This window comes from Canis aureus, chromosome 15 (genome assembly GCF_053574225.1).
Source record: "Canis aureus isolate CA01 chromosome 15, VMU_Caureus_v.1.0, whole genome shotgun sequence".
Lineage (NCBI taxonomy): Eukaryota > Metazoa > Chordata > Mammalia > Carnivora > Canidae > Canis > Canis aureus.
Genome location: NC_135625.1, coordinates 45,243,981 through 45,257,568, shown reverse-complemented (window position 1 = coordinate 45,257,568; position 13,588 = coordinate 45,243,981). Strand labels below are relative to the sequence as shown.

The 13,588-nt window shown below is 34.5% G+C and overlaps 1 protein-coding gene across 13 annotated transcripts in view; it reads right to left on the bottom strand.

Moving 5' to 3' along the window:
• The window catches only part of PSD3 (pleckstrin and Sec7 domain containing 3), a 713,619-nt gene that overhangs the window by 177,184 nt on the left and 522,847 nt on the right, over nucleotides 1–13,588 (bottom strand). For 12 of the 13 annotated variants that reach the window (XM_077849457.1, XM_077849458.1, XM_077849455.1 and 9 more), the window contains one exon: nucleotides 6–199. In XM_077849457.1, coding sequence (XP_077705583.1) covers nucleotides 6–199 — 194 coding nt within the window. Of the gene's footprint in view, nucleotides 1–5; nucleotides 200–13,588 lie in introns of those variants that run through there. The other variant, XM_077849463.1, reaches the window with a different exon arrangement.

Below are 13,588 nucleotides of genomic sequence, written 5' to 3'. Positions count from 1 at the left end.
CTTACTCTTCTTTCCATCCATATCTGCATGGATTTTCCGAGCCAAGAATCCACTTTTGTACACAGCAGCATTCGGGTCGTGAGGAATGTCTAAGAATGGATTGGTAGTGCTCCCGATACGACTGATGGTCTTTGGATGTGTTCCATTAGCCTTCTCATCAGTACCTTCTGATGGAGATTTTTTTTTCTCTTCGTCATCTCTAAAGGGAGAAAACACAGATTGAGCACCTAACACAATATTCAATAACTAAAGTTATTTAATATAATAAACTATCATGTTTTCCAATAGTCTATCAGTCTTGATAACAAAGACTATAGTAACAGCTATCACTTACTATGTGTGTATGTGCCAGGTATCAATGATTATAACAATTTTCTAAGACTGATATTTGTATTCTATAGCACAGATAAGGAAACAAACTCAGAATAAATAACCCAAGGCCACAGATCTAGTAATCAAAGAAATAATGAGGCTATGATGGCAAAAACAGCTAAAGCCTTTGCTCTTTCTACCCACTACAGTTTCTTCCTGTCTTGTCCTCTTTCAAGAGTGGAGATTCTTTGGCAAAGATCATGATTTTGGTTTTGATTTTTTATTTTTACATGGTTTATAACGGTTCCAAGTATACAGAATACAATTATAGATTATTCATTATATATATTATATAGATTATTATATTCCCCAAATAACCAGGTTATTCTTTTATAGTAAAGCCCCTGGTAAACCTATCAATGAGGTAGGATGGTGACGTTACCCACAGTGCTTTGGCATCTTATAGTGACTACTTTCTCAGCTGCCACGAAAGTGTGGGGCATCCTAACAGCCATGAGAAAACCTGTAATTGCCTAGTCTTTTAAAAATTCTGTTCCTTCAAGGAGGGAAATTTAACTCTGAGATTCTAATGTACATTAAGTATGAAAGAGGCATAAAGTGAATGGTTACACTCAATAAAGAGGAGTGAAGAGAAGAAAATAAACTCTGATATACAGCTGAAGAACACATCACCGAATTAAGAGCATTTGTTTTGGTTCACCTGTTCAATTTCCCGAATCACCTCTGGTTTTATTGCCCATTAGATACTGATTAGTGAATATATTTATTAAAACTTCAAAATAACCACAACTAAAATATATTTAAAATAAACCACAAAATTGATAATTATCAAAAGTGTTTATCTGGTGATCAAATTAAAAGTCTTTTTTTCTCCAGTGCTATTTGATTATTGTGAGATATAAAAACAACACTGGAATGATCCTTAGATATCTATATTTTGTTTCTATTTTTGAGATAATTCTAGGTTTGTAAAGATAGTACATATATTCCCATCTGCCCATTATCCAGTTCCCCTAATTTTAACTTACATAACCATAGTAAATATTTCCAAATGAAGAAAGCAATAGTGCAAAATACTGTGAGTTAAATTTAAAACATTATTCAGAAAAATTTGTCCTGCTCCAGGATCTATCCATGATCCCACAGTGCATGTACTTGTTAAGATTTCTTAGTTTTCTTCAGTCACCAACAGAATATTTATCTTTCCTTGTCTTTCATGACCTTGATATTTGAAGAGTACTAGTACCAGTAGTACCAGCCAATGATTTTGTAGAGTAGCCCTCATTTAGGTTTGTTTGATTAGACTGAGGTTGTACATTTTGGGGAAGGTTATCAGGGTGATGCATCCTCTCAGTGCATCAGATCAGGGTATAGATGTTTTATGACAAGTGGTATTAACCTTATGACTTGGTTAAGGTGCTGTCTGGCAAGTTTCTATTCTGTAATGTGATTTTCATTTGTGAATGTCTTGGAGAAAATTTGTGACTATGAAAATACCCTCTTTCTCCTTAAATTTCTCAACACTAATATGAGAACTCATCAGTGGATCTTGCCTATGATAATTTTTATTGTGCTGATCAAATGGTGTTTATTTCCTTCATTTCTTCTACATTAGTAATTGGAATTCTTCTGTAAGTATGGACACATGGGTATAATCTTATTCTTTTGATAAAATATTATCATTATTAAATTTGTTGCTCCATTTTTTTCAGTTTTGGCCACTGGGAGTTCTATCAAAGAGGTTTCTGTGTCCTTTCAGCATGCCTTTCTCTTTTTCCTTTTTGTTTTTTAAGCTCTTCTTTTAGATAACACAAGATGATATTCCAAGCTCATCTTAAATTTTCCCTATTTCAACCCCCAAAGAAATGTCTCCAAGAAGTCTAGTTTTTCTTGTTGGACAATGGTATTTAAAACCAAATTTAGGTGCTAAATGTGTTCACTATGTGTACAAAGTTCCCTCCTGCTGCCCTCTTTTAGTCAATTCCTTTTCCCACCAATTCTTGAAAATTACTGATGTCATCCATCGCTATAGATTTCCCTTTTTCAAAATAGCATAAAACTGAGTTCTTTTACCCAGTAAATTATATTTGATTCATCCATATTGTGTAAATCTATAGTTTGTTTCCTTTTATTGCTCCATATTATTTCATTTTATGCTAGACCATATTTGTTTATCCATTTGCCTCTCCACTTTACTGAGGAACTGATTTTTAATACATTTTAAAATTTTTAAAAAAGATTTATTTATTTGAGAGCGAGAGACAGAGATAGCAACAGAGAACAGGAGCCAAGGAGGAGGGGAAAAGCAGGCTCCTCCCTGAGCAGGGAGCCTGACGTGGGGCTCAAGCCCAGGACCATGACCTAAGCTGCAGGCAGACACTTCACCAATTGAGACACTCAAGTTTTACTTACTGAGCCACCATAAGTTTTTAGTCGATTTCAGTTAATTAATACACAGTGTAAGAGTTTCATGTGTTAATACAGTGATTAAACACTTCCGTATATTACCTGGTGTTCATCACAAGCACATTCCCTTGGATCCCATCATCTCTTTAACTTATCTGCTCACCTACCTCCCCCTTCTAGTAACCATCATTTTGTTCTCTACACTCAAATATGTTTCTTGATTTGTGTGTGTGTGTGTCTTTTTTGTCCCTTCTCTCAGTTGTTTTATTTCTTAAATTCCACATTTGAGTGAAATCATATGGTATTTGTCTTTTCCTGACTGACTTATTTTGCTCAGCATAATACTGTCTGGTTCTCTCTGCTTTGTTTGCCTCCTTTCTCTTCAGGAGTAGCACAGTGCCCTCTAGTCTCTAAGTAAGCCAGGCCCTCTGACCTTTAGAACTCCAGGTTCTGGGCAGCCCAGGTGGCTCAGTGGTTTAGCACCACCTTCAGTCCAGGGCCTGATCCTGGAGACCAGAATCCAGTTCCACGTCGGGCTCCCTGCATGGAGCCTGCTTCTCCCTCTACCTGTGTCTCTGCCTCTCTCTCTGTTTCTCATGAATAAATAAAAAATCTTAGAAAAAAAAAACAAAAAACAAAAACAAAACTCCAGGTTCTAAGCTCCTCTGATGGCAAGAAGACATGAAATCCCATCCTTGTTGTTTGCCAAACCAACGGCTTTGGGGAAACATTCTCCTTGTGTGTTCCCCTGTGTGCTCCACTCTCTTTTATCCTTCTCTACAACCACACTTCTCTCCCCTCTGTAGCACCTGGCCTCCATTTCTCCCCTAAATCACATCTCTGAAATTCCTATGTTCTTCAATGTCTTCTCTCCCTTTAGTTGTGGGGCTTTTCTGTCAGTCTTCATGTCAATTTCTGGGTTATTTAGGATGATTTGACAGTTATCTAGTTTGTGGTCATGGGACATTAGCCTAGGATTCTCCAACTCTTCTCCCTCTGTAATAACTGATTAGTGAAATGTAAGAGATTTATTTATTTATTAATTTATTTTGAATTAATGGTCACTATTGATGTTCAGAAAATATCTTCTGGATATTGCAAAAATCCTGGAAAATTATAATTAGTTATTGTACGGATTACATTTCCTCTTCTATGCTGCTTATTAATTTTTTTGAGTGTAATTGACAATTTAATGTGAGATTTTTATTTTTTATTTTTTAAAAATTTTTATTTATTTATTTATGATAGTCACACACACAGAGAGAGAGAGAGGCAGAGACACAGGCAGAGGGAGAAGCAGGCTCCATGCACCGGGAGCCTGATGTGGGACTCGATCCCGGGTCTCCAGGATCGCGCCCTGGGCCAAAGGCAGGCGCTAAACCGCTGCGCCACCCAGGGATCCCCTAATGTGAGATTTTTAGAGTACACAGTATGAGGATTTAATATATATATACACACACATATTGTGAAAAGAGTCCCCTCATTGAGTTAACATCCATCACCCTACATATTTTATACATTCACACACTTTTTTTTAGATGCTGTGTAATATTCCATTGTGTGTGTGTGTATATATATATATATATATATATATCTCATGTTCTTTACCCACTTATCTGTAGGCACTTAAATTTTTTTCATACTTTGGATATTGTAAGCCATTCTGCTATAAACATGAGAGTTCAGGTTATTCTTTCAGATTATTTTGTTTCCTTTGCCTATATATCCAAAAGTGGGATTATTGGTAGTTCTATTGTTTTGAAAGATTTTATTTATTTTTGATAGACAGAGAGCATGTGCACAAAGGGTGGCAGAGGAAGAGGGAGAAGCAGACTTCCCACTGAGCAGGGAGCCCAATGCAGGGCTCATTCCAGGACCCTGGGATCATGACCAGAACCAAAGGCAGACACTTAACCAAATGAGCCACCTAGGTGCCCCAGGTAGTTCTAGTTTTAATTTCTTGAGGAGCCTCTATGCTGTTTGCCATAGTGGCTGTACCAGTTAACATTTACACCAACAGGGTGACCGTCTTTTCCCATTTAGTAGGTGGCCTTTTTATTTTGTTAATGGTTTCCTTTGTTGTGTAGAACTTTAAAAAATGTTTGATGTAGTTCCATTAATTGTTGCTTTTATTCCTAAATCTAAAAATGTATTTATTATCAAGATCAATGTCAAGGAGCTTATTCTTTGTTTTCTTCTAGGAGATTCATGGTTTTAGGTTTCATGTTCAAAGATTTGATCCATTTTGCGTTGATTTTTGTGCAAAGTTGAAGATAGAGGTCTATTTGCATTCTTTTTCTTTTTTTTTAAAAAGATTTTATTTATTTATTCATGAGAGACACAGAGAGAGTGAGGCAGAGACATAGGCAGAGGGAGAAGCAGATTCCATGCAGGAAGCCAGATGTGGGACTCAATCCTGAGACTCTGGGGTCATGCCCTGAGCTTTGGCTCAATGCTGAGCCACCCAGGCATCCCATTTGCATTCTTTTTCAGGTGTATATTCAGTTATCTAAAACCATCTATTGAAGGGACAATCTTCTCCCTTATATATTCTTGGCTGTCTTGTCAAAAATTAATTGAACAAATCTCTGTGAGTTTATTTCTAGGTTCTCTATTCTGTTCCATAGATCTGTATGTTTAATTTTTTTTTAATGTCAATGCCATATTGTGTTGATTACTGTAGATCTGTAGTATAGTTTGAAGTCGGGACTTATGATGCCTTCAGCTTTGTTCTTCTTTCTCAAGACTGCTTGTCAAGATACCACAAAAAGAAGAGATCTACAATCCAATATTTCTCATGAATATAGATGCAAAATTCAACAAAACCTTAGCAAACCAAATCCAACAAAAAAATCCATTAAAAAAATTATACACCAGGGCACCTGAGTGGCTCAGTTGTTTAACTGTTTGACTCAGATCACAATCTTATGGGTTGTGAGATCAAGCCCCACACTGGAGTCTGTGCTCAGCCGGGAGTCTGTGTGAAGATTCTCTTCCTCTGTGCCTCCCCACATACATGTTCTCTCTCTCTCTAAAAATTAAAAAAAAAAGTCATACACCATGACCATGACCAAATGGGATTTATTCCCAGGATACAGGGTGGTTCAACATTTCCAAAACAGTCAAATGAAATATGTCACAGGAGTACAGAAAGGATAAAAACCCTATTTCATTAGATGCAGAAAAAGCATTTGACAAAGTACAACACTCATTCATAATAAAAATCTGTGAAGTAGGTCTAAAAGGAACATACTTCAACATAATAAAGGCCTATATGAAAAACCCACAGCCAATATACTCAATGAGAAAAAACAGAGCCTTTCCACTCAGGTGAGGAACCAGTCAAGGATGTCCACTCTTACCACTTTTATTTGATATAGTACTAAAAGTCCTAGCCACAGCAATTAAGCCACATAAAGAAGTAAAATGCATCTAAATTGGTAAGGAAGAAGTAGAAATTTTAGGATTCACATATGCATGATACTATATATAGAAAACCCTAAAGACTCCACAATAAAAAAAAATTATCACTAGAATTGATAAATTCAGTAAAGCTGCAGGATACAAAATCAAAGTATAGGAATCCGTGGAATCCGTTGAATTCCTATACTCTAATAATGAAGCAGCAGAAAGAGAAATCAAGAAAATAATCCCACTTACAATTATGCCAAACACAATAGGATATCTAGGAATAAGCATCATTAAAGAGATGAAAGACCTGTACTCTGTATATGATAAAATACTGATGAAAGAAATTCAAGACAATGTTAAGAAATGGAAAGATACTCCCTGCTCATGGATTGTGTGAATAAATATTGAAAATGTCTACACACACACACACACACACACACACACAAAAGAAAATGTCTACACTACCCAAAGCAATCTACAGATTTAATGCAATCTCTAACAAAATACCAAGAGCATTTTCTACAGAACTAGAATCCTAAAATTTGTATATAACTATAAAAAGAACTCAAATAGCCAAAGCAATCTTGAAAAAGATCTCAATCTTGAAAAAGAAATACTGGAGGTATCACAATTCCAGACATCAAGTTATGTTCAAAGCTGTAGTAATCAAAACAGTACTGTTTATGGTACTGGCATAAATACAGATACATAGATCAATTTTTTGCTCTTTGTTGATTTGTTTCTTAGATTCCACATATGAATGAAATCCTATGGTATTTGTCTTTCTCTGACTGACTTATTTCCCTTAGCATAATAATCTCTAGAGTTCCAACCATGTCATTGCAAATGGCAAGACTTCTTTATAATGGCTGAATATATATATATATATATATACACACACACACACACACACACACACCACATCTTCTTTATCATTCATCAGTTGATGGACACTTGAGCTATTTCCATAATTTGGCTATTGTAGATAATCCTACCATATATATCAGAATGCATGTAGCCTTTTTGATTTGTATTTTTGCATCGTTTGGACAAATACCTAGTAGTGTGATTCCTGGATGATAGAATAGGTTCTATTTTTAACTTTTTGAGGAACCTCCACACTGTTTTCCAGAGTGGCTGCACCAGTTTGCATTCCCACCAACAGTGGAAGAGGGTTCCTCTTTCTCTGCATCCTCACCAACATCTGTTGTTTCCGGTATTGTTGATTTTAGCTATTCTGAGATGTGAGGTGATTATTACATTGTGGTTTTGAGCTGCATTTCCCTGATAATGCATGAGGTTGAGCATCTTTTCATGTCTGCTGCCTATCTGTATGTCTTCTTTGGAAAAATGTCTACTGATGCCCATTTTTAAAACAGATTATTTGTTTCTTGGCCTTTGAGTTTTATAAATTCTTTATATATTTTAGATACTAATCCTTTTATCAGTTATGTCATTTGTAAATATCTGCTCCAATTCTATAGGTTACCTTTTAGTTTTGTTGATTGAAGACAGTCTTTACAACAGATGTAGTTGGGAAAACTGGACACCTACATGCAGAAGAATGAAACTGGACCACTTTCCTATACCATATACAAAAATAAACTCAAAATAGATGAAAGACCAAAATGTGACACCTGAAATCATAAAAATCCTTGAAGAGGACACAAGCAGTAACTTTCTGACATCAGCCATGGCAACATTTTTCTAGATACGTCTCCTGAGGCAAGGAAAATAAAAAGCAAAAATTAACTGCTGGAACTATATCAAAATAAAAATGTTCACAGAGTGAAGGAAACAATCAACAAAACTAAGAGGAAACCTACAGAATGGAAGAAGATATTTGCAAATGACATATATGATAATGGCTTAGTACCTAATATATGTGAAGAACTTATCAAACTCAACACCCAATAAAAGAGTTATCCAACTGAAAAATGAGAAGACATGAATAGACATTTTTCCAAGAAGACATACAGATGGCCAACAGACATGAAAAAATCCTCAACATCATTCATCACTAGGGAAATACATATCAAAACTACAATAAAATACCACCTCATACCAGTCAAAATGGCTAAAATTAACAACGCTGGAAACAGGTATTGGCAAGATGTGGACAAAAGGGAACCCTCTTTCACTGTGCGTAGAAATGCAAACTGGTGCAGCCACTGTAGAAAACAGTATGGAGGTTCCTCAAGAAGTTAAAAATAGAACTATTCTATGATCCAACAATTGTTCTATGTATTTATCTGAAGGATACAAAAATGCTAATTCAAAAAAATACATGCCCACCAACATTTATAGCAGCTTATCTACAATAGCTGCATTATGGAAGTAGCCCAAGTGTCCACTGACTGATGAATAAAGAAGAGGTATATATGTATATACATATATAATGGAATATTACTCAACCATAAAAAAGAATGAAATCTTGCCATTTGCAATGACATGGATGGAGCTAGAGAGTATTATGCTAAGTGAGATAAGTCAGAGTAAGACAAATACTGTATGATTTCACTCACATGTGCAATTTAAGAAACAAAACAGATGAACATATGGGGAAAAAAAACAGAGAGGGAAGCAAACCATTAAAAGACTCTTAACAACAGTGAACAAACTGAAGGTTTGTTTGTTTGATTTCTGTGAAAAATGGTATTGCAATTTTGATAGGGATTACATCTAGTCTGTAGATGGCTTTGGGTAGTACAGACATTTTAACAATATATATTGTTCTAATCCATAAACACAACGTACTTTTCCCATTTACTTGTGCCCTCTTCAATTTCTTTCATTAGTGTCTTATAGCTTTCAGTGTACAGCCTTTAACTTCCTTCATTAAATTTATTCCTAAGTATTTTGGTGGTTTGGATGCTATTGCATACGGGATTTACTTAAAATCTGTTTCTGATGGTTCATTTTTTTTTTTAAGATTTTATTTATTCATTCATGAGAGACAGAGAAAGGAGAGAGAGAGAGGCAGAGACACAGGTGGAGGGAGAAGCAGGCTCCATGCAGGGAGCCTGATGTGGGACTTGATCCCAGGTCTCCAGGATCACGCCCTGGGCCGACGGCAGGCGCTAAACCACTGAGCCACCCAGGGATCCCCAGTTCATTGTTAATATATAGAAATATAATGGATTTTCATATATAGATTTATATTTTGCAACTTTACTGAATTCATTTATTAACTCTAGTAGTGTTTCTGTTGAAGTTTACAGGCTTTTCTACATATTATATCATGTGATCTGCAAACAGAGGTAATTTTACTTCTTTCTTTTTGATTTGTAGATCTTTTATTTCTTTTTCTTACCTAACTCCTCTGGCTAGGATTTCTAGTACTATGTTGAATAAAGTTTTGAGAGTGGGCATCCTTGTCTATTGTTCCTTATCATAGAGGATCTGCTTTTAGTATTTCACTGTTGCGTATGATATAAGCTATGGCTTGTCACATACAGCCCTTCCAATGTTGAGGTACATCCTCTCTCTACCTAATTTTCTGAGACTTATCATAAAAGGGTGTTAAATATTGTCAAATGCTTTTCTGAGTTTACTAAGATAATCATATACATTTTTTATACTTCATTTTGAACATGTGGTACATCACATTTATTGATTTGCAGATGTTAAATCCATCCTTGCATCTCTGGAATGACTTCCATCTGATCATGGAGTATGATCTTTTCATTGATTGTATTTCTGTTGTATCAGTTGTAATGTGTTTCATTTCTTCTAAGATTTTATTTATTTATTCATAAGAGACACAGAAAGGCAGAGACACAGGCAGGGGGAGAAGCAGGCTCATGCAAGGAGCCCAATGTGGGACTTGATCCCGGGACTCCAGGATCACACCCTGGGCTGAAGGCAGGCACCAAACTGCTGAGCCACCCAGGGATCCCCAACTGTCTGTTTCATTTCTAATTTTATTTGAGTCCTCTTTATTTTATCTTTTTGAAAATTGAGCTCTTCGCTTCATTGATCTTTTCTATTGTCCTTTTTAGACTATTTATTTCTACTCTGACCTTCATTATTTCCTCTTTTCTTCTAATTTGCAGTTTTGTATATCCTTTTCTTTCTAATACCTTGAAGTATAAAATTAAGTTGTTTTTTTGAGATCCTACTTTTTACTTAATGTAGGTATTTATTGCTATAAACTTCCCTCTTAGAATTGTTTTTCATGCATCCCATAAGTTTTGGTACATTGTATTTCCATTTTCATTTTCTCAAGATTTGTTTTTATTTATCTTTTGAAGGATATTTAGGGTACTTCTAGTTTCTATGCTTTATTTTCATAATGAAAAATTATCTATGTTGGTAAATACCATCATGATAATAATATAAAAATACAGTTTTATAGATCTTTCATAGTTTGGAATCAATCCAGAAGGAAAATTCCTAATATTCAAAAAGATTATTCTACTGTCATTATTAAGATTTAATACTGGTAAGATATAAGTTTGGATTCATTTGAAAAACAAAAAGTAATTCATTGTATTAAAGAAAAACAACTGCAGGTTCACATTCAAATATTGCTTGTTGAATATCACTTCATTCTGTGTCACGTCCTATATAATTTTTTGTTTGTGCAACTGATGATATGTGAGCAAGCCAAAATACATTTATCTGAAGAAATTATAACTCCTTTCCAATTTCACCTATTTACAGCATGCTTACAAAAATTACTTATTTTTTTCACATTATTCTATATTATTAAATTTGATAGTCATCAGAAATACAAATTTTGAAAGTTCTGATTATATTAGATATTTTGTAATGTGAATAAGCTACATTTCTATAAGAGAGCACATGACACACATAGTTATTTCTAAAACAATTTTGACTGCTTTAAGTGGTTATGTCCAAGACAAAAATAATAGTAAATTATTATTTTGCAGTTTTCCATTTGCTATGCAGGGGTATTTTAAGATGACCCAAAAGTACTATTTTCTCATTTTTAAAAGAGAAAAATAGGACACATTAAATAAAAGTTAATGAACTGTTAGCTGCTTGACTTCAAAATTTATTCATAAATCTGTCCTTAGCATTTGGGCATAACTAATTTTTTGGGGGGGTTAGTTATGAATAAAAAAAACAATGATTATCCTGGGAATTATGTTAATTATTTTAGAAATGAAGAGCTATAAGAGACACTACTATATACATGGTTTCCAAGCTTGTTTTCTAAGCAGATTAATCTTTTGGAGGGAGTAAACTAAACAAAATCTGAGTATGAAGTTCATGAAACATAATTCTGCTTTATAAATTTTAATGTATTTTATTATAAATCATCAATTGGAAAGGTGGAACTTAATTGTTTTTGTTTTGTTTTGGGGAACAGTTTTTTACAAACACAGAATTTATAAAACTTGGACTATGTATCAGTGTAGTTAGCCTCAATATTCTGTTTAATTTTGTACTTTGGATGGTTATACAGGTTTGTAAAAATTCTGATTCATGCAAAAAAAATGGTATAAATGATAAAATTTTTATTTTAAGTTGCCTACTTCATAAACAGATCACTCATTAACAGAAAAGTGAGATAGCAGTAGGACAGTATTCTGAGATCTGTAAAAATTAATATGATGATGTATAAATGCGTACATTTTTAGTACATGTCAGGCATTTTGTATTTTAAGCTGAAAAGTTTAAAACACATTTTAAAATGAATGCAGAATCAAATTCGTTTAAAAGTCCTGAAGGACTATGAAAAACTCTTCAACTTCAGTCAACACAAACACAATTTGAAAAGCACTGTACTAAAGAGTTAGCATCAAAGTCATGTCCCAATTAATGTACTTAATTCATTTCTGGAAATCAATGTTTGGTCAAAAAATGCAAAATGGAGGGGCCCTGGGTGGCTTAGTCAATTAAACACCTGCCTTTGGCTCCAGTCATGAACCCGAGGTCCTGAGATCAAGCCCTGCATTGGGCTCCTTACTCAGTGGGCAGTCTGCTTTTTCCTTTGTCCCTCCCTCTGCTCGTGCTCTCCTTTGCTCTCTCAAATAAATAAATAAAATCTTAAAAAACAAAAGCAAAATGGAGACCTACTTCCCATTACTTGCAAGAGAAAAAAAATGATCGTTTATTACATGTCAATCTCAAATAATTTTCTGAAGAAGTGGCTAAAACATAATAATAATGCCTATATATAAGCAATAATCACCCACATAAGATAAAAAGAACTTAAAATATTACTTCCATATCACCAAATAACTGTGTTTTTAAAGATTTTATTTTAGAAAGAGACAGAGAGCATACACACACCAGTGGGGGGAGGAAAGAGGGAGAGGGAAAAACTCCACACCCAGTCTGATTTTTCTCTAAATAAACATCAATGAAAAGAAGCTTACAGAGGGACAATGTTTAATATGGTAGCACTGGCCAGATATACCTACTGAGAACTTGAAATGTGGACAATCCAAATTGAGATGTGCAATAAGTAAAAAAATATACACCAGATTTCAAAAGATTCAGTATGAAAAAATGGGAAAAAATGTTTCCATAGTTTTTTATTCTGTTTACATATTAAAATGATAATATTCTGTATACTCTGGATTAAATTAAAAAATACATTGTGAAATTAATTTCATTGATATATTACTTTTATGATATGGTACTAAAATTTTTAAAATTACATATGTGGCATACATTAGATTTCTTTTAGGTAGGTCTGCTGTTAGAGTAGCTTGTATATTCTAGAATACTTGAATATTAAAAATAGTTGGACAACAATAATTAAAGAAATGTTCAGTAAAACCCCGAAAATAAGTGAGGGCTGAAAATATTCAACCCTGCAAAACAAGTATTCTTGATATTTTGAAAATTAATGAAATGATCTTGTCAAACTCTGAGAGTAAAAATCTACCCTAGTCTGAGATGCAGATTGGTTCCATCTGGTGGTAGTTGCTTTTTGGGCTTAAATATATGTAGGTATAGGCCTGCGTTGGCTGGGATTTCTAGGATGAATGTAATAGGAGATAATAATGTGAGGACCTTCCCTTTCTCTAACAGCTACCCCTCCACCCCTGCAGTACACTCCGTTTCTCTATTATTCCTGCCTTTCTTCCGATGTCTCTGTAATCCCCAGAGGAACCTGTACCAGCCTTCATTTGAGACATGGAATTTGCATAGAATGGGAACCAATCACTTTATTCCTTAATTCCTGACTGCATTATTGTGAGGTTTTATTGCTTTTATAGTTTATCATAAATGCCAGTGCTTCCCCATAAGGGAGATTATTTCCACTGTATATAGGAGAAGACATAATATTTTGATAAGAATAATTCTATAAATAAAGTTAGCTCATTTCTATGGCAAACAGCCCACCTAACTAGGACTTTTCTGCGTACACTGAACCATTAAGAAATTTTCAGGATGATGATACTTTGTTAAAGTAAAATGATGGAGACACACAACAGGGCTCTTGGTCTTGATTATG